General features: G+C 36.9%; 2 protein-coding genes across 2 annotated transcripts; both read left to right on the top strand.

Moving 5' to 3' along the window:
• Positions 1-573: 573 nt before the first annotated feature.
• LOC115623324 (esterase B1) lies at positions 574-19,573 on the top strand. Its single transcript, XM_030517585.1, has 5 exons — positions 574-1,159; positions 15,081-15,393; positions 16,271-16,421; positions 16,480-17,216; positions 17,656-19,573. The coding sequence occupies exons 1-5, from the start codon at positions 1,116-1,118 to the stop codon at positions 18,118-18,120; spliced, it is 1,710 nt and encodes a 569-aa protein (XP_030373445.1). The 5' UTR covers positions 574-1,115; the 3' UTR covers positions 18,121-19,573.
• Positions 9,277-10,651, top strand: LOC115623329 (growth hormone-inducible transmembrane protein). The gene has a single exon (XM_030517592.1). It carries the CDS (start codon positions 9,381-9,383, stop codon positions 10,467-10,469), a length of 1,089 nt encoding a protein of 362 aa, XP_030373452.1. The 5' UTR covers positions 9,277-9,380; the 3' UTR covers positions 10,470-10,651.
• Positions 19,574-21,778: the final 2,205 nt, after the last annotated feature.

Below are 21,778 nucleotides of genomic sequence, written 5' to 3' on the forward strand. Positions count from 1 at the left end.
TGCTGCTCGGCAAAGGGTATCCATTAAAGCTAATTTGCTAGACGTACCCAATTTCGTGTCTTATATAACAGTACATGACAGCATCAACAACAACAACAACAATACTATAATAATAACAGACACACGAACATAACGCTTATCAGTGGATGTCAACGTGGGCAGCATAAATCGCACGCGACGCCACCAAATAAACTTGACTTTGATACAAGAAAGCGTGTGCGAGTGTGTGTGTGTGTAGACGGCAACAACAATAGTTACAACAACTAAGTATGTATGTACTATTAGCACTGCGTGTAGCCACACAAGCGCAACAGCAACAGTAACAACAACAACAACAACAACCGTCCAACCAGCCAGCCAAAGCAATAACAACATGTGCGTGTGCTTTTTATGCTATTGGCACACGAAAAAGCTTTGCTAAGAACTTTTGCTCTCGCACTCGAACGAGACGGGGTTTTACTTGTATATATTTGTGAGTGTGTTAGTGTGGGTGCGTGTGAGGGGCTTTTTTTTTTTTTTGCTGGCTGGCTGGCTGCTGTTGCTGTTAGTTCTACAGACAGTTGACGAGTTGCCTTCATGCCAAGCGGACGTTGTGGCTGCAGAATTGAGTGAACAATAAAAGTAAATATACAGCACACTGTATGTCTGTATGTATGTATGTGTGTGTGTGCTAGTGTGCGAGTGCATGTGTAGAGCAACAACAATTAAAGCCATCAAATCACAGCTACTACTTAGAAATTATTAAATAGAAAAGTGGCAACTACTCGAACTAAACGTGATTCAATTCAAAATTGCTTGGCAACCTTTGAAAGTAAAAGTTATGTGATAGCAGTCTGTGCTTTTTCGCAGTGAAATTATCCTGCGTGTAACGCGTGTAACGGTATTCGTGTTTGTGTTCGTGTACGTGTGCGTGTGTGCGCAGGACGTGCCAAAAAAAAGCTCCTTATCAACAGCAGCAGGCTGTTTATTGTTGATAATCAGGCACAGCAGACACAGCAGTTGGTTAGCAATATTCAAATATTCAAATTTAAGAAACTGTGCAACTGGAAGTTAAAGCGAAATATTTGTACCAATAACGAACAACGGAAGTGCTCAAACGAGTTCTGAACAACAAAATGGCTTCCATGGCTGCTTTTGATCAAATCAAAATTGGACTCAAGTAAGTTAAAAAGTATGCTAAGCAGCTAATGGGCAAAAGTTTGGTTGCCGCTCATTAGCAGCGTTTAAGCTATTCAGTCTGAAAGTTCAAAAGACACAATCATTTCGGGGATTTCCGCTAAGGAAGTCGTTTAATGAGAGTTCGACATATTCCTTTTTTCAATGCATAATTAGGCAGGGATCATTAGTACATATTTCACTCCATATATATTAAAGCGTTTGGTGCATTAAATCATCTTAGTTGCAGATGATCTAAGCACGTTATATTTTTTTTTTCTGATGCGATCGCTTTTTTGCAATTTAACCAACTTCTGTGTATTCTGAATGCATTATGACGTCATTTAATTGTGTCATCGTCGATACAAAAAGTGATCTCTTGACAACCAGATGCTTATATACCAACATTTGTTGCCACTTTCTTGTCTGTCTTTTTCTAAAGCCTCTCAAAAATGTATGTCGCATAGCTTATGCTAATTTTTTGCCTGCTTATACATATTACGAATATATCGAAATACATTTTACAAAATGAGATATTTTTTGCGGTTTTTAAATGTGTTTTTTGACGTCACTTTTGCCAAAGTAAGCGATAAGCTTTGAGTTGCTAGGGCACAAGAAATTTTTACATATGTATGCCTGTATTTAAAAAATATTTAATTGAGTTGTGAAATATGTATATGCATGCATAAAATGTAAAAAAATAATAATGCCCATCAGACTTGTCTGATAAGCTGCCCTGAGCACATGGTCAGGGTTAGGGAAACAGAAGAAAGAAATCTGAGATGCTTGTTTGTCTAAATCTTAGCGTTCAAATATTTAAAGAGCAAGCAAACCGATGCTGATACCTACAGATATATACAGACATATGTGTGTGTCTCGTGCTTATTTTGTCTTCGTGTAGTAAGATAAAGCCGAAATGAAATGAAATGAACAGAATTTGAACAGCTGCGCGAAATGTTTGGTTTGGTTTGGTCAGCGGATATTTGGGTAACAGCTGTTGGCTCAATGGCCCACAACAAACCAAAATTGTTGTCATTTCTATACAGCGCATGTCCTTGGCATACAGAATTATGCTAACACACCCTCAAAAAGCCCTCACACAGACACACGTAGACACGCAAACCTTATTTACGCAGTCAGCACTAGTTGAACTAGTCTAAACGTTACAAATGTTATGTGGAAATAAATGAAATGACAGTAATGTCACAATATGGACAGCAACAGGAGGTGCTCGGCTCTTGGGCCTCATTATTATTTGCTGTTATGACAGGTTTTATATTTGTGTCAGCTAGCTTTTTATTTCTACAGTCCAACTTGCGGGCAATGAATTTCTGTTGAACTTTTGTTACAATTCTTTATACTTTAGTATTTTGAATGTGATTTTTTAGCTTTAAAAGTTTGTTTAGTCTACTTTGCTCTAAAAAGAGGGCTTCCTCGCAACTTCAACTATTTTATTTGCCATCAGAAATAAGTTTATTTTATTAAAAAGCTGTTCAACATGAAGATATTTTAAACATATTTATTAATAAATATTCTACTCTGAGCGAAGAAATATTTGCAATAAGAAACTTATTTTTGTAAAATTTCTAACAAGATGATATGTTTTTAAAAGTTTGTTTGATTTTGAAAAGCCATAATTCTTTAAACAAATACCCTATTATTATGAACTCATTAATGAATATAGCTTTGCACAAAATCTGGGCTGTGCTTCCGAACTTTTTGAATGAATTATTAATTTTTATTTAGATCGAACTTTCTTTGCCACAAGCACAGCTCCAATTGATACAAAAATCATTGTAGAAATGCTTACCTGTATGATTGCGAGTATGAGCTCGTTCTATTGATTGCCCGTGCTCACAGCTTAAGCACCTAATGAGCAAACATAAAAAACGCTGCGTGTCAGCAAATTGCCGGGTCGGACCGAGCCGTCCGCCCATCATTATGGGCGACCGACCGGGTTCTTCGGCTTTTTCCTACAAAATGTCGGCTGCCTTTAAACTGCGCAAATAATTAGGTGGCAGGCTGAATATACAGCGAGTAGTTCGACGTACCGAAACTATTATCTTTGTATGTATATTTTTATTGTTCGTTCTGTTTTTTTTTTTTTTTGTTTGTTTGCCATTGTAGCCGGTAGTTGAGTCATTTTGCTTTTGGCGAAGAATTCTATACATTTGGCTGATTGTCTCATTTGTTGATGAGATCAGCTTGAGCTACAGGTTTCATTCTGTGCGCTGTGGCTTTCTTTGGCAATTTATTTTCGTCTGGGTTAGTGATTTAAGACGAATTGAACAAAAGACAAATGGGTAATGAGTTTGTCGCAATGGGAAGAAGTTGCGTTCCAAATGGCACCAAATCACTTAAGTTTATAGAATGGAGAATCATTAACGCACATGATTTGATTGAAATTGTTTATAGTTCCGGTTGTACCATAAACAAGTTGTTATTGTTTTTAGGCCTTGTTTTACTACAATTTGTCTAGGTTTGGTTTTTTATTTATCCCTATCTGGCTCTTTGATGTGAATTTTGAAATGTGTTTTTGGTTTCATTAAAGAGCGAGCAGTCTAACTTTTTATTGCCTAAAATAAGCTGTAAGCTATAGTCTTCTACGAATATTTTTGGTCAATTCTAAATAAACTTATATGACAGCTTTATAAAATGGTAGATAATGGAGTAGCAGGGATAATATCCCATCATAAAAATGTTTGAAAATAGTTAGCTATTCACGGTGAGATAACCTTTTTTTCGAAAAGGTGTAATACTCGTACACTATAATATATGCCCAAGAAGCTTACACACAAAGTTTGTTGTCTCTACGAATCATAGCTTTTAAGATTAAGGCGCTCATACAGACAAACAAAGACACATGCGGTTGACGAATTAACACTTTCGTTGCTGACCAATCAAGCATCTACAAATAGAACTATTAAGGTATAGCGTATAGAAATGTATAAATAGTTACAATTTTATTCTAGAAGCGTATTCTCTTGTGCTGTATTTTCAATTCCACTTTCCATTTGCTATTTGTTTATGAATTTCTGCACAAGTACTTGAATACATGCATCAATCTATCATTTACACCGTAATAGTGACCTTCGAAATTTTTAGCCAATTTCCGCCATACATAGTTCTAGAGCACATTTTCAAGATTGGCACGCCAGCGAATTGAATTAAAATATGGCGGAATAACGAAAAATGAAACAACAAGTGCTTGGCCTTCGTGAATATGTCGCACAATACTAAGTATAAGCAAAGAATAGCCAACGAGCCGAATTCGCAACGGCGAGAAATTCTTTGAACATTTTATTGCTTTTATTGTTTTCAGCTTGTGATTTTTTGAACGAACGACATGAACAATAAATAAACAAACAACAAAACAATTTTGTGCACTATGTTGCTTGAAAACGAAAGAGAATTCTCCTTTTTTTATTTTTTCATATCGTTTTTTTTTTTGTATATAGTATGGTAGAGACATTGCTTATACGCCTCATGTGTTGCGCACGAGTGTTGCGTACAAAAATCACAGTCTGTGAATTAGGCACAGTGATTGAAAGCATTTTGACAGTTACCGTCAGTCAATGAGCCGGGGAGAGCAACCTTAATGCGTTTTAAAATATTATTTACTATGTCCATATCCAGACAAATTATAATTTGTTCAGTTGTTGACCATGTTTAACAACATTTTTCTTACAAAAGAACCGATCAACAAATGATTTACAGAGGAGTCCCTCGTTTTTCTTAAGACTAAGCATGAATCAGTATGACCAATACTATACGCGTTATAAATAACTTAAAAAATAGATTTTTCTTTCTCCAATGCAATGCGATTACCTCTGTTATTGTCAGCTTTACAGTTACTGTGCCCGTCATTGTCTCTGTAATTAAGTCTGCCACTGTTAAACGAACGTGGCAATAACAATGCATTGTTGTAAATAATGTTGCGTTTACAGCTGTTAGAAGTTCTACTCATTACTGTTACTCAGCAGCGATAACATCACAGTTTTCCACATCACTCTTGTCCACAAGTTCTCACACACATAGTCAAGTCTTGGCGTTTGCTGTCGTTGGCCGCCCACGTTCAAACACACACACAAACATACATATACAAATATATATATAGTATATATACACACATTGGCCCGCCAATTTCATTTAATTTTTGTTACGCTTTTTACTAATTTTGTTGTTAACTGTTGTGTATGCAAAATATACTATATTTGTACAATACAAGTATAGCAGATCACAAAGGCAAAAAAAAAAAACGACAGAAATTAAGCTGAATTGAGAATAAAAGAAATAAAAAAATTGCCACAGCATCAGCAGAAATTTAAAAAATGTATACACAAGAGCTTTTTTGTGCTATCGTTGTTGTTGTTGTTGTTATTGTTCTACAGTCAAAGATAATTTAAAATTGCACGTTAGTTGTCAAATTGAATGAATGAATGCGTTATATGAATAAAAATGTTTGCGAGATTTCATTTCTATTTTATTGCTTTTGTTGTTCTGCTTCCAAGCAGCTCTGCGCAGTTTGGGGAAACATTAATCATGTCAGTAATGAAATGAATGAAAATATATGTATAAATATTATCTGAAGGGAATTTAAATGCAAATGAACTGTAAATAATATAAGACCAACCTACGTGGAATTGATTTTTTTTTAATTTCCAGCAGGCCATATTTCAAATGACAAAAATGGAATATAAATTGCAACTAATTTATGATTGAGAAAATGAATTTTAAAGGAATGGAATGAATAAAATGTACACACTTGTAATGAATTTATTAAAAAAAAATATATATATTAAATGCAAGAAAATATCAAACAAAATATGAAATAAAAATTAAATCAATTATGAGCCAAAATAGGAGGCACACAATTTTATAAAAATTCAATAAAATATTGACAAAATTATTCAAACAACTATTGACTACTCTTCAGCTTTAATGTTAAATTCTTTCTGAATAGCTGCTTCTTCAGCTTTACAAACGTTGCTGATCTTAGGGAGACACGCAGTGAGGATTGTGTCTTCTGTTTCAAATTTAAGTCTCTTTCTTTAGCTCTGCAGTCTAAACAAACAAACTGTATTATAAGTACATGCTCTATAGATCTGTAGTTGAAGTTGGAAGGAGAGTGAAATATAATAAATTTAAATATAATAAAAATGCAAATATTCTTCGGAATATTCTTCATCTTGGGTCTTGAATACTAAAATTAAAAATTCTGTTATACTTAGCTGTTCATGTTCAGTCAAATTTTTGAGCTAAAGTGCGTCTTGATCTCTTCCATAACATGGCAGCATTTCGTTCATTGAATACACATCGCAATGTATCACAATCCATAATGTTTAACAAACCGAACAGATAGTCTGACAGCGACAAAGATAACATTCAAAATAATCAAACTTTTTAAATGATAACCAATTTCGTAAACACAACGATAATGTGACAGCGACCAAGATTATTTTCAAAGTAATCGAAATATTTAAATGATAAACACAATCAATGAATTTTCCCAAACAAATTATAGAGACAACAAAAAACAAAGCAATATTAAAAATTGCATTGTTTCCCTCCGTTGCTTAAGTTGCAACCCAGATATAGTAATAGTTCTCTTATTCATATAGCTGTCAACAGGTCGAACAATTGAGTCTTAAAATCTAGAATTCGTCATTTCAGCTACATTAGATGTGCTATCAGATTAGAGTATTCAGAGGGTGTTTTGTTCTGCAACAGTGTGTTGTAAGGGACACTTTGTCCCTTTTCAATGTTCGTTGCAATATTCGTAATGCAAATAGTTTAATTCAAAACAGATGAATAAGTGTAGTATGCCCCTAATCTACAGGGCATAATTAACATAATGCCTTAAATTGTAAAGCCTCTTTGGTGCTGCTTTGCGCATTGTTCTCAGCACATATCAACGAGTTCTGCCAGCTTAAGCATTTGTAGTGCATCTCTTACTATGTCAGTGCAGCTCATCACACTCCTTGACCTGCAACATTCCGTCATTCCGTCGACATGTCCACTTGACATCCCTAGAACAGCAATTTACAGTGCGCCAGCACCAGCAGCCCAGCCAGCCCAGCCAGCCCATCGCTCCACACTTCTCTACACACATCCCTCGCCGTTCTCTACAAATGTTAGCCTTGCACAGGCCGTGAGCTTTTCCGCCATTCATGCATTCATTCATGTTCACGAGCAGAAGCTTTTTGGCGCCACTTTGCAGCGCAACGCAGCAGCCAGCAGAAAGCTTTCTGCAGCCGTCCCAAGGTCATGAGTCGGCAATGGCCAGCAGCCACAGCTACAGATGCCGCACATTTTCTCATTCCCTTGCACTTTTCATACATATGTATAAGTATAGGTATGTATATAAGGAGGTATATTAGTTAAGCATATAATGTACAATTGTGGGTGTGTTTGTGCATTGCATGACTTGTCAAATTCTGTGGAAAATACACGGTGATCAACTTTGCGAAAAGGAAATTATAGAGAGTGCGCGCCCACCTTTATGGAAAATATCCTACATGTCTGTTCATTTTATTTTATTACATACTTGTATATCTGAAATAATGTACAATCTACTTGTACTATATATAATCATTTTTTGTACGTCGCGTGGCCACGCAAATTCCTGCGTATTCGTGCCGATATATGTATGTACATACATACGGCCCTGACTTATTTGCTTTGTGGCTCCGCCGACCAGCCAGCCAGACAAGTGGTCGGTCGCAGTCGCAGTCGCAATCACATTTGATGGCCATTGGCGCTATCTCTGATATTTGTTTAGACTACGAACGGCGGCTTGCCGGATTCTAGACTGAACGACTCTAGTTGTTGTTGTTGTCATTGTTCTCGGGGACTGATAAGGCGTAGACTCGTGCCTGTAACATCTCGCATTGTTGGTACAGTAATGTGGAAAAGTTTTAAGATTATTGTGAAAACATGACGGTAAATAGAAATCTGATTCGTTTATCACTAGGCTAATCAAGCAAGGGATCAAGCATCAGCAACAGGTATTATGGAAATGAAGGTGAGAGTTCAGCCTTTACAGATGGTGTGCAAAGAACAGGTATATACTATATCTTCGATGATGTTGATAGGGATCTAAATGTATATACTATACGTATAGGGTCTTAAAAGTGCAGTTAGACTTTAGTATACTTGTAGTAAACAGCCCCGGGTAAACTATACAAGAAATTTTTTCAATTTTCAAAATGATTAAAATTGAAATTAATTAAAAAATGTTCTTAGACTAAGCGATTTGTAATTAAATTAAAAGTTGTCTATAGATTTACATTAAGGCAATATTTCTTTGGAAACTATGGTGATCGCTTAATAAAAAATTATAAAAAAATTACTTCAAATTTCAAATAATAATATAATATCAAATTTTCGGACACATTTTTTTAAAATTTAAATAATCAAGATCCTACTAAGTAGTAAGAAAAGTTCCCTGATTAAGGTAAGAGTAAATAAATAGAAAAACTATTCGTTTGGCAAAACTATTTGAAACTGTTTTTTTTAAATAAAATAAATGTGTAGTAAATAAAAGTACTAAGTACTAGCTTTGTTAGCGCGAATTAAGGAATTCTTAGAATTGAATATAAATTACATTTAAACCAAGTTAAAAGTGAGTGCGAGTTTTTTATCGATAGTTATACATATAGTCAACATATTTTAAGATAAATCCAAGTCCTGTTTAATTAGAATTATTGTTGTTTTTGTTGTTGAAAGCAATCTTCTTCTTGAGAATTAGCAATTATTTGATCATTATTTTCGGCAAAAAGTAATTGAATTTTTGTTTCTTTAAAGCTCGGATTTTATTAATTTTATAAATATTTGCATCATAAGAAATATCACGATAATATCCTTACGGATATTACGGCCTAGCAAGATTAGAACATTTGTCAAAAGTATAGAGTCCCCTTCTCCTATTAAACTTAATGATTCTGTCTCTTCAAAGAGGACAGCATTAACGTTTTTAATAAGTTTACAAGTTTAAGTTACAATATCGTTGTTATTGTAAATGTAATTTAAAATAATTACGATACTGCCGTTTTTCGTAGCCGTAACTAGGCTGGAGACCTTGCTGTCAGTGCTATCCCTACCTACCTGTCGAGTGAAAATGTATTTTTTTTGTACAAAACATTCAAAATCATAAATAAATTCTAGCCAAATTACTTGGCCACCCAAAAACGAAGTCGTTCGAAGAGTTCAAGGCTTGAAGCAAGATGCTGGCACGTCTAACACGGGTACTGCCCGCCCATTCGACCCATTTGCTGAAGCAGTCGCCACAGCGTCTCTGGAGCTCCACCTCCGGTCGCACGTTGCTCCAACAGCAGCCGAAATATGAGGCCAAGTCGTTGCTGTTGACGCTTCGATCCAAGCCACCGAGCCTGAATACCCGGGACTATTCGCGTGACTCGCGGGGCAGGGACCGCACGCACTTGGGTCAGCGCACTGGACCGTCGATGAAGGAGCGCCTGATGGGACCGCCCGGAGAGAATGCCTACTCCATGGGCAAGGGTGCGGCTGGAGGGGCGGCACTGATGGGACTGGTGGCGCTTTGCTACTACGGATTGGGTCTGAGCAAGCAGCCTAGCTTGTACGATCACTCGGTGCTGTGGCCGCAATATGTGAAGGATCGCATCCATGCCACCTACGCCTACTTTGGAGCTTCGTGCGCCATCACGGCGGCTTCGGCATTGGCCGTATTTCAATCGGATGCACTGCTCGGACTGCTCATGCGCAGCGGCTGGGTGTCGACGTTGGTCACACTTGGCGTGGTGATGGCCACGGGCGCCGTCGCCCAAGCCATTGACTACGAGCCGGGCTTTGGGGCCAAGCAACTCGCCTGGGCCTTGCATTGTGGTGTGCTGGGCGCCGTCATAGCACCCATGTGCTTCCTGGGTGGCCCGATACTGACGCGGGCCCTGCTCTATACGGGCGGAATTGTGGGCGCCCTTTCTACGGTGGCGGCCTGTGCGCCCAGCGATAAGTTCCTTTATATGGGTGGACCACTTGCTATTGGTCTGGGCGTTATATTTGCCTCGTCCCTGGCCTCCATGTGGCTGCCGCCCACAACGGCTGTGGGCGCGGGTCTGGCCTCAATGTCGCTCTACGGCGGTCTCATACTTTTCAGCGGTTTTCTGCTCTACGACACCCAGAGAATTGTGCACAACGCCGAGCTCCATCCGGAGCATAGTAAAGTCAGATACGATCCGATCAATAATGCTCTTGCTATTTATATGGACGCTCTGAACATTTTCATACGCATTGCCATCATTTTGGCTGGCGACCAGCAGGGCAGAAAGAGGTAACTGCATTAGTCTTGAAACGGCCAGATAACACTGAAGAAAATGGGAAAAATTATTCACTTTGGTCAATTCAGAATTGTCTTTCTACATCTTTGAGTATCAATTGTTATATCATGGAGAACATTTTACATAATTTGGCTTTTAATTCGACAAATAAATTGAAAATAGTTTCGTAAAAACATCCATCAGCATTGTTTTTCGATTAAAAGCGATATTGCGATATACTTATATATATTCCCAATTGACTGTATTATAAATGTTGTTTCAAAAGATTTTATTGTTAATTGTTTATTTGGTGGTTTTTCTCACGCATTTTTTCCCAGCATTACAATGTTATTAATTTTTCAGCACCTTTGTAATTAAAACAGATTTGTTTCTGACATGTTTGCTTTTCTGATTCATTAAAATGTATCTCACTTTATTTCCCATTTAATTTTCCTTGGTTCTGTCGCCATTTTGCGATTTTCTATTGCTTGCCTTCTACTGTCATTTGTAAAATCTATGCATAAATCATTTTTCCTGCCTTCCCAAACATCACCTCTGAGCCAAACTGGTTCACACTGACCAAATGTGGTTATAAGAGCCATTTTACCAATATTCGAGTATAGTCTTGGCGTTGTCAAATAAATGATGTTCAACACTTTTTCGTCAGCTGCAGCTGAGCTATTTATTTATCTGCCGCTTAATTGCAAATGGAAATGTATGGCTAATTATAAAAGGCAGGGCATGTGTTCTCCTCAATTGAGTTCAACACTGTGCTACAAAAATGGAAAGCAATTGTTTGTCAGAGAACGTGAATATTGTTTGTTTAATTTACAAATTTTGTCTTTCCTTTTTGTTGAGATTATAAGAATTTCAGCGCGTCGATGACTTAACAACCTTTAATACATGTTTGGACTTAAAGTGGAATTTAATTTTAATGAAATTTTAAATTACTTTGAATTTTATTTGCATTTTATTTTATTTAAGTCAATTATAATTTCATTTTTATATAATTTTTGTACCATTTTTTTTTGTAGAGTTCAACACCTAAATGGGTGAAAATTCGAATCAAATCCCTAGAGGCACTTTCGAAGCACTTGCTCTAAATCTAAAGAAAAGCATAGACAAGTAAAGGGGGAAATGGAAAGTTGTGTTCCATAATCTAATTATAAACGCCTGCTTATTTGTTGTTTTCCCCAACATTTCTGCTGCTGTCGTCACTCTTGGCTAATCAGTTGGCAGTTTTTTCTGCTTTTTCTCATCGCACGAATTTGTTTATTTTACTTAAAATTTATTTTTGCCCATAGATTGTTGTGCTGGCTGGAAATAAAGTATGGAAGCTTGGCGTTTCTTTCTGATATTACATAAAATACTTGAAAAAGATCATGGTGTGAAATATTGATTGATCCACGCATAAAGCTGGCAAAATAAACCATAAATAATCGCATCAACTTTGACATTTGCTGACAGCGCACAATTTTTTTTTGGTAATAGAGCTTGGAAGTGGAGAGCCCGACAATGCCTAATTTTTTATGTATTGGCCATAACAATTTGTGAAACGACTTCGGTGGCCAAAAAAATGCGTCTACCAATTTATGAGCACACCTTTGATTATATTCCGAAGTCTGGGCATATGTAATAAAATTTACCGACGTAGGTGCGGCCTGAATGGAAAATAAAGGACCTAAAAAATGCGCTTTGCACACGCAATGCGCGTATTATAAGTTTTCCTGTTTTCCTTCCATCTTTCCTGCTTTCCTTTCTCGTTTTCATTTTGATGGCCACAAATTACGATGGTCATGTCATAAACATTATTTAGATTGACTTCATTTTTTGCTGTAGTTGTTTTTGATAGGTGTCAGCCATTAACTTAAGCGTTGACTTGCACAATTCTGTGGCAAAGTTCAAGGCTAGCACTGATAGCGACACATAAAGAATTAGTCCGCGTATTTATAGGTTGCTTTATTTCCCATAAAACGAACGAAAACTTTAGCGTTCTGTATTTCTCTTTTCTCTTCGGTTCTTTTTTTCTGCTCTGCCTCTCCACATGCTTTTTGGCAACATCGTGTTGGCTATTAATAAACATAAATATGGCATCTCTCAGCCATTGTGGCTGACATTTGCAAATAAGATTTGCGTTTTATTTTATTGCCTGCCATATGCATACGCATTTTGTAAGTACCAGAACAAGTATATGTATGTACCACAGTATATTTATAGTATATATGAAGTCTATACTATATCGTTGGATACAATGTAGAGAACGCTGTGTGCTTAAAAATGAAATCACGTATACGCAACGTTGACTGAGTTCATAATGCCGCCCACAACTTTTAGGTGAAAAAGGCAATTCAGCTCTGAGGTGCCAGTAACATTTCAATCTGAAATAAATTATGGCAGTATTAGGTTTATTATTAATTGCTTTGATTTTAATGCTTACAGCCTGAAGTGAAAATTGAAAACAATTTAATGTACTATATATACAATACGATAATATTGTATAGTACTTATATAGATATGTGTAGTAGTAGCGCACTTTCTTTGTTGGCACAAATTCAAAGTAATTAAATATCAAGCTGAAAAATGTTTGTGCAATTTAAAAATATATTTATAAATATTTTAAAGCACACTAGATTTTGATGGCCTAAACGAAAATTTTAATTAACTATTAGCACATACTATTATGCTAAAAAAATTAAGATTTCATGCTGTTTGACAATATATTTCATAAAACAAAAGTTCACATTTAATTGTCATAGTTCTAGTTAGAAGTTTTGGTTATGTTGTCTATTATTTCAAATACTTTATAGAAGAAGGGGCAAAAATAAACGATTTCGAAGATTGTTCCTCAAATAGGCATTTATTTCTGAATGTTTTCTTAAGCCCTTTATTTATGGCATGTTTTTAAATCACTTAATTTGCAATAGAATTACAGTTTTGGCTTAGCTTTAAAAAAAGAACCGTGATGGCATTTGCATCGACCATGGCCTGGCAATGACCGAATTCGCGCTCGCATTCCTTAAATTTTTCTATCGTGACCATCATTTTGAGAAAGGCCATTGCCATATGAGTGTGCATTGTTTCTCTGCATTCAGAGATGTGGAACACGGCGGTATTGTCGCCATATTCTCTCAAAGATTGTAATGCCTTGAAAGTCAGCAAAGAATGGGGTTTCAGAAATGTTTAATGACGATAGCTACTTTTGTATAGATCTGAAACTAAAGGTGTCATTAGAGAACTTATTATTTATAATTTTTGTTAAACAAATTATATTAAACATCGGCTGAAATGAGTTCTTAATTTAATAAAGCTAAATGCGTCAGATAACTAACGTCAGATGTCTACACATTAAAAAATAATTCGAGTTGTGACGCGAATGACGATAGCTACTTTTGTATATATTCTTTGGGAATAAATTAAAGGTGTCACTAAAGAACTTAATATTTAAAGTTTTTGTTAAACAAATTAAATTAAACATCTGAATTTAGTAAAGCTACTTTAGTAAAGGCGTCAGATAACTAAACGTCAGATGTCTACACATTAAAAAAGAAGTCGATTTGTGACGTGAAGACATTAAATCTCATTTCTTTTTCATTGAAAGACAGCAAAGAAAAGTTTCATGACGATAGCAACTTTTGTATATATTCTTTGGGAATAAATTAAAGGTGTCACTAAAGAACTTAATATTTAAAGTTTTTGTTAAACATCTGCATTTAGTAAAGCTACTTTAATAAAGGCGTCAGATAACTAAACGTCAGATGTCTACACATTAAAAAAGAAGTCGATTTGTGACGTGAAGACATTACATCTCATTTCTATAGGGGAGGGGGATTTAATAATCAGATTTTCTAAGATACATATCTTTCAACTATTTACGTTCATCATATGTATATCGACTTAGATGAAGTGGGATCAACTTCTCAAACTTATTCTACATAATAGCATCTGTATATGTGTACGAAATTATAAATACACATAAAGCAAATGTATTTACCCATCTCATTGTATTTAATAGAAAATTTCCACTCGCCTTTTACATTGACATCAACAATAAAAATACGCATTAGCCCTTTGTGCCAAATCGAATTGGGTATTTCAAAGAACCTTCTTCACAATAAAATTCTTGTCTGCTGTGGGTGCTAAACGATTTTGGAAGAACAAATTTTTAAAATGAATGCGCTGATACACAAATAAAATGGCGAATGGGAAAGAAGAGTGTGGAGGGGACCGTGTGACGCGCTTAAATTAAGGTGAGGTACTTAGGCTAAGACGCGCTGATAAATGGCGAACACCTGGACGAGCTGACTGATAAAAAATTTGCTTTATCAACGGCAAACGCGTAAAGGCAAACGGAAAGACGTCTCATCAATATAAACAATTTTCGTTTACAACTACAAATGTTTAGCAAATTTTTAGCCAAAAGCGGCCTCGCCGATTGCGACTGATTAATGGAGACTTGTGATAGCTTTATTTCTAGCGAAATTTCAATTTTTAGGTGCGGTACGGTAGCAAAGCAAGTGAGTTGGGAATTGTACGCATTGTCTAGATTAGATTTGTGTGTATTTGTGTTGTCTCATTTCAACAAACACCCACAGTAAGTGACAAACAACTTCCTACATTTCTCACCCTCAGAATGGTCGACTTCAAGGTACAGCAGCGACGCAACCGCACCAGCGAGAAGACAATTGTCAGTACCACCTATGGGCCCATCAAGGGCGTAAAGCGCAAGTCCATCTACGGCCAATCGTATTTCAGTTTCGAGAAAATCCCCTTCGCCAAACCCCCCCTGGGAGAGTTGCGCTACAAGGCCCCACAGCCCCCAGAGCCATGGACAGAGGTCAGGAGCTGCACATCGCAGGGCACAAAGCCTTTGCAAAAGCACTTTGTGTTCGAAATGACCGATGGTTCAGAGGATTGCCTCTATCTCAATGTTTATACGAAGAATGTAAGTGCAACCCAAGACCTTCAATATCAAGAATTTCTTTGGTACACAGAACAATAGGAGTATAGAAAATTATTGTTGTTAACCGATGCTATGGTTGGAGTTCTAAGGCTTTGGAAAGTGGCTCAAAAGCTAATTTTTTATAGATCACAGAATCATTTCTTATAGAGTTTTGTGCAGCACAGTAACTGTACTTAAAAGGTTCCGAATGTTGGTTCCGAATGTTTGTTCGGCAATTAGTAGCGTCAGTTTTTAATTGGTGGAAAAAATATTGGATTTGAAAAAGCTTTGTAGCGAGGTTTTAGAATTAGATGCTTTTTATTTTTTAAGTATCTAGGTTTTATAACAAAATGTGGTTCGGGAAGCGGTTACTGGGGCTTAGGACTGCGGTCCCAAAAAGTGCTTTATGAGCAACATTTTGAACGAGGAACTAGATTTGAAAGCATCCAGAGCGAAATTGAAGGAACAGGTTCTTAAAGCTTGAGGGTTACGTTCTGGAAGTATATTTCTAGGTTTTATGGCGAAAGGTGGATCGGAAACCGGTTACTGAGGTTTAGGACTGCGGTCCCAAAAATTGCTTTATGAGAAGAAGAAGATTTTAAAGGCCTCAGAGCCGTATCGGAGGAACAGGTTCTTGTAGCTTGAAGACAACATTTAGGAACTAGTTTTCGAAACCCCTAAATGGCTTTTGAAGAACCGGTTCTATGAGGTTTTACAAAATTGTCTATATGAAGACTTTTAAGAGCGCTTAGGCTGTCTAATAAATCGGTTTTTGTAGAAATGCAGTATTAAATATCCTTACCCAAAGCCAATTTTATTATTATTCTATAGCCTACAATTCTCAACAATTTGCTAATTAGTCATATACTCTATTTTACAGCTTTATCCCTCCAAGCCCATGCCCGTTATGGTGTGGATCTATGGTGGCGGCTTTCAGTTTGGCGAGGCCTCCCGTGAATGCTACAGTCCGGACTATTTGTTGCGCGAAGATGTGGTGGTCATATCCATTAACTATCGATTGGGTCCCTTAGGTATGCACATATGGTACGATTTGTAAAGAATCGGATTAATAGTCGTCTTATATTACAGGTTTTCTCTGTCTGGAGGATCCCGAATTCGATGTTCCCGGCAATGCAGGTCTCAAGGATCAAGTCCTGGCCCTGCGCTGGGTCAAGGCTAACTGCTCGCGCTTTGGTGGCGATTCGGGCAACATCACAATTTTTGGCGACAGCGCCGGCAGCGCTTCCGTTCACTACATGATGATAACGGAACAGACGCGCGGTCTCTTCCACAAGGCCATCTGCATGTCTGGCAACACGCTCTCCCCCTGGGCCGTCACACCTCAGCGCAATTGGCCGTATCGGCTGGCCGTGCAAGCGGGCTACACGGGCGACAATTCGGAGCATGAGGTGTGGGAGTTTCTGCGCAATGCCAAGGGCTCGGACATCATTAAAGCGAATGGTGAGCTGTGCATTGATGAAGAGAAAAAGGAGCGCATTGGCTTCTCATTTGGACCGGTTATCGAGCCATATGTGACCAGCCACACGGTGGTGCCCAAAAAACCCATTGAGATGATGCGCACGGCCTGGAGCAACAACATACCGCTTATACTGGGCGGTGTCTCCAACGAGGGTCTATTGCTCTACTCTGAGACGAAGGCGAATCCCAAGTGCTTGAATGAGTTGGGCGATTGCCGATTTGTAGTGCCCATTGAGTTGGACATGGATCGTGATAGCGAGCTGTGCAAGGATTATGGCGAGCAGCTCAGACAGACTTATTATGGCGATAAGACGCCCAGCCTAGACACGCTCCACGAGTATCTGCAGGTGAGGCAATCGTGCTGAAATAGTTTCTAATCAGAAGAAGTTATTGCTTCCATAAACAATCGGCAGTTGTGGTTGAAAAACGATTGATTCCAATGTTTTCAAATAGTTTCTAATCAGAAGAAATTATTTCTTCCACTCATGACGTAAAGTAACTCAAACAATCGGCAGTTGTGGTTGAAAAACGATTGATTCCAATGTTTTCAAATAGTTTCTAATCAGAAGAAATTGTTTCTTCCATTCATGGTTGAAATAGTTTCTGATCAGAAGAAGTTATTGCTTCCATACACAATCGGCAGTTGTGGTTGAAAAATTATTGATTCCAATGTTTTCAACTCTACTTCTTAGACTAACATCAATAGTAATTGAAATATTTGGTATTTTCTTTTAGAAATCGCTAGTTTTTGTCATTGACTAATCGTTCTGTTCTTTCCTCTTGCAGATGGTGTCGCACGAGTACTTCTGGTTCCCCATTTATCGTACAGTATTGTCGCGCCTGGAGTATGCGCGTAACGCACCCACCTATTTGTATCGCTTCGATTTCGATTCGAAGCACTTCAATCACCTGCGCATCCTTAGCTGTGGCAAGAAGGTGCGCGGCACCTGCCACGGTGATGATCTCTCGTATTTGTTCTACAACTCGCTGGCGAGAAAATTGAAGAATCATACCCGAGAATACAAATGCATTGAGCGGCTGGTTGGGCTCTGGACCCATTTTGCCACCTATGGTAATCCGAATTTCGATCCCGAACAGGCGGACCTGTGGCAGCCAGTGGCGCCGGAATCACTCGAGAAACATCAGCTAAAGTGCCTTAATATATCCGATGAGCTGAAGATTATCGATGTGCCTGAGATGCGCAAACTGATGGTCTGGGAGGGTTTCTTTCGACGCGACGAGCTCCTGTAGAGTGGGTGGAGTGACAGCCTTAGATGCTCTAGAGCTTACTTGTATTGTAGCATTATCCTATGGTTCTCACAGCTTTATGTTGTAGCCTCTGTTTTGAAACAAAGCAAAGCTAAGTAAAGCAAAGCTTTAAACTGTCGCTGGACATGTTGTTAAGTTTATCGATATCCGTATAGGTATCAGTATCGGTATCGGTATCGAAGTCGTATTAAGTTTGTTAAAGTTGGCAGATAAACTATACTATAAGTAGAGTGCTATGCTATTTTTGCGATCCCGTTACGGCCGTAGTCTAAAGATTACATGGTAAGAGAATGAGATTAGGTTCTAGACTAGACTTCTAGTGGATATTGATATGGAAACAAGTCGCAACTGAAGTACCTTTCTGATGGGCGCGCTGGACAGCCAAGGAATTTAATTTAAGAAAAATATTCAATGTTCCTTAAGTGTCGCAAAAGAAAACTACAATGAAGAAAACACCCAACTTGCATATAAGTATATCAAACATATTTAATATGCGGTTGATAACAACGGAACAGACAACTCTCACAAACTACAAAGGGACAGACAGACAGATAATTTGTACACAAATGCCAGACATACAATACTTGTAGAAAAGAAATGCCAAAGGGCAGAAAACTATAGAATTGTTATCGCTTCAAATTCAATACATACAACTACTACAGTTTTGTGTGCAAAATATATGCCTGTCTTCTGACCATAGCATATCATATTACTGATTTAATTTTGATTTAAAACTCTCTCTTCCATTTAGGCGAACGCGCGCACAATTTTTACTAAGTCAAGCGCTTTTAAAAGATATAGGTACGAGAACATCAATTTTTTTCTAATGTCTTCACATTATTTACATATTAGATAGATTTTTTGCAAATGACATGAGACAGGAAGAATCCAGTTTATTTATAAATCATTTAGCTTTAAATACCTTTATATATTTATCCATTTTGAATGTATGTTTTTATGTGATGCCTACAATTTTTTAGTAACAAACATATTTTTGCGATTGTCACAAACAAAACCAGTCCAAGTTTTTTGTATTTTTGAAAATGCTTGTTGTTGACAAAAAAATAAAAAATAAAGAGTACCAAAAACAAAAAACAAAAACGTTTACATACTACTATTAAAGCTACAAATTTACAAGTTAAAAGCTAGTGGTAATAGAGAACTAATATTCAAATTACACGTGAATCGAAACACCTAGCAAGGTAATTGAAAGTGCACACGGAGAACCAAATGGTTCCCGCTTATTAAACCAACTAAGCATTAATTAATTATGGGTTCGAGTCTGTATTTGAAAATTGTTTTAAAGAGAACTTTCTCAAAAGCTTGGATGTGATGCAAAGAAACTATAAAATGTAATGCAAACAAAACTAAAAAATCGAAAATTTAATTGAAAAATTTATTTTAATAAATGAAAGTTGTAAGAAGAGAACGAATAAAAGAGCAAAACCTTTCAAAAATGTGCTGTTGTATATTGGACTGAATTCTAAAAACTCTGGCAGCCTAGAACTCTTTGCAAATGTTTTCAGTTTCAAAGAATGAGAAAGTACATTATTTTATTTACTAAATTGCCAGCAACCTGCCATAAGTCCAATGGTGTGAAGACTTTAACCTACTTTGATATTGTACAAAAGTAAGTAGAGTCCTACAAAATTGAGCATTAAATGTTTGAAGGTATGATGGTCCTAAACCCGAAGGCAGGCAGTGCGGGGCTATGTGAAATTAGAATAAACTTTAAAAGGAACTAGATTTGTTTTCAATTTTTGTTATATCCAGTCTTTTTATGTTCTACCAACCTATATAACCAGGATTAGAAAATGAATTCCAGTTCAAAAAAGTTCGCTGGTCTGCTTGTCAGTATGATCCTCTTTAGTTCAAAAACCGCTAGTGTTAGGGAATCGAAACTTGGTACGATTATTTCCCATATATTAAAGCAAATGAAGTTTGTTTTCAATATTCGATAGCTTGAATTTATCTTACAGCAGCCATATAAAGGGGATTTAATTTTTCCATTTAAATGTCAAAATCCTTATATAGTGTGTACAGAAAACAACCCTTTTTTTTGTCCAAATGGCATTGAGTATGGATTTATTGTACAACTGCCACGAATCGATTCGCATTGCTTATCGCCATTATTATTTGGCGAGCCATAAAAGCGCGTCACACACTCATCGCCAGCGTCCGCCACTCATGTGAGCTCTTAAAGTGCAGAATGTGTTTACAAGCGTCTCAAACACGTCTATACTTGAAAAGCGCTGCAATAAACAAAAAAAAGAAAAGTAAAGCGAAATTCTGCAGTTGATAAACAAATCACAAGTTGAAACGTTGCGTGACTAATTCGAGTGGAAATTGCACGCAAGTTGTTAATTAGACGCGTTCTTCATTATTTATTTTTGAACAGTCAGTTGATTATTTGCTAAAATAATTAATATTTAATAGAAGCAGTAATTGAATGGCAGCAACAAAAAGCTAACATTATCTAAACCGATATTGGGTTTAGCCAAAGCGGAAATTTAACAGTCGTTGACAGCGTGACGACGACACCAAAATTATAGCTCGCAGCTGTGGCAGACAAATTAGGTTTTATTTAAAAATAACAACATGTTTGGGCTGGCAAGATCAAATGGCGGTTGCTATGCTAATTAAAACGACAAACTAAGTAGCTGGCTATGGTCTGTATCTCTATGGCACTCATAATTTTGCATACATATAGTATAACTGCCAAGCCGACTGCTATAAAATTATAAGGCCTAAAAGGAACCGGTTTTGCAGTTGCTGTTTTTTATTATTATTATTTTAAATTGTTATAAATAAATCATGAAGCTGCTGATGCAAACAACAATACACCAGTAAGCCAAGTTCAAAGGCGTTCAATTCAGGCGGCCTACTAAGTTGTTAAGTGCAGTTCCCAGTTATAGTTAAAGCCGTTATCTACGGCACTGCGTCATACTTCGAGTATATTATACAAGTACACATATATCTCAGTGCGTTGGCCCCTCATTAAATGGGCACACACACACACACACCCGTACATACATATGTACATAAGTAGGTATTCGTAATTTCAGAGCTTTAACTACTTGGGCGTTTTGCGTCATTTCGTTGATTTTGTGGTTTTCGAGTTCATGCTCAAGGTTACTTTTATGTTTCTGGGATTGTGCGTTTGCGTTTGAATTTTAAAGCAGAACTTTTTATGGTAATCGTAACATTTTTGCGAAACGTGTTTTCCCAACACTTTTGGGGCTTACTGCAATCTAAGCCACATATTTTCTGCCCGCTTTTAAATAAACATTTATTTTGGCTAGCTTTCAAGTGTTTTCATTAAATTTGCATAGTTTTTTGTCATAAATTATGACGTAGTTTCCAGGTGTAATACAAGTTTTTGGGCTTTGGTAATTAACAGTTAAGTCATTTGCAAGATGCTCCACTAGTTAAAGGAGGTTAGAACATGTTCTTATTAATTTGAATTTAATTTGATTATTAATTGCTTAAATATTCTAAAATTCGAATTCAATCTCCAAAAATAAGGTCTTAAGTTATTATGTATTATTTTACGTTATTTTTAAAGGGGTTTATCTTTTTTTATTTAAATAACTTTAGCAGTTCCTTCATTTTTGTATAATTTATACATAAGCATTTGTTT

This window comes from Scaptodrosophila lebanonensis, unplaced genomic scaffold (assembly GCF_003285725.1).
Source record: "Scaptodrosophila lebanonensis strain 11010-0011.00,11010-0021.00 unplaced genomic scaffold, SlebRS2 tig00000053-arrow-pilon, whole genome shotgun sequence".
Classification (NCBI taxonomy): Eukaryota; Metazoa; Arthropoda; class Insecta; order Diptera; family Drosophilidae; genus Scaptodrosophila; species Scaptodrosophila lebanonensis.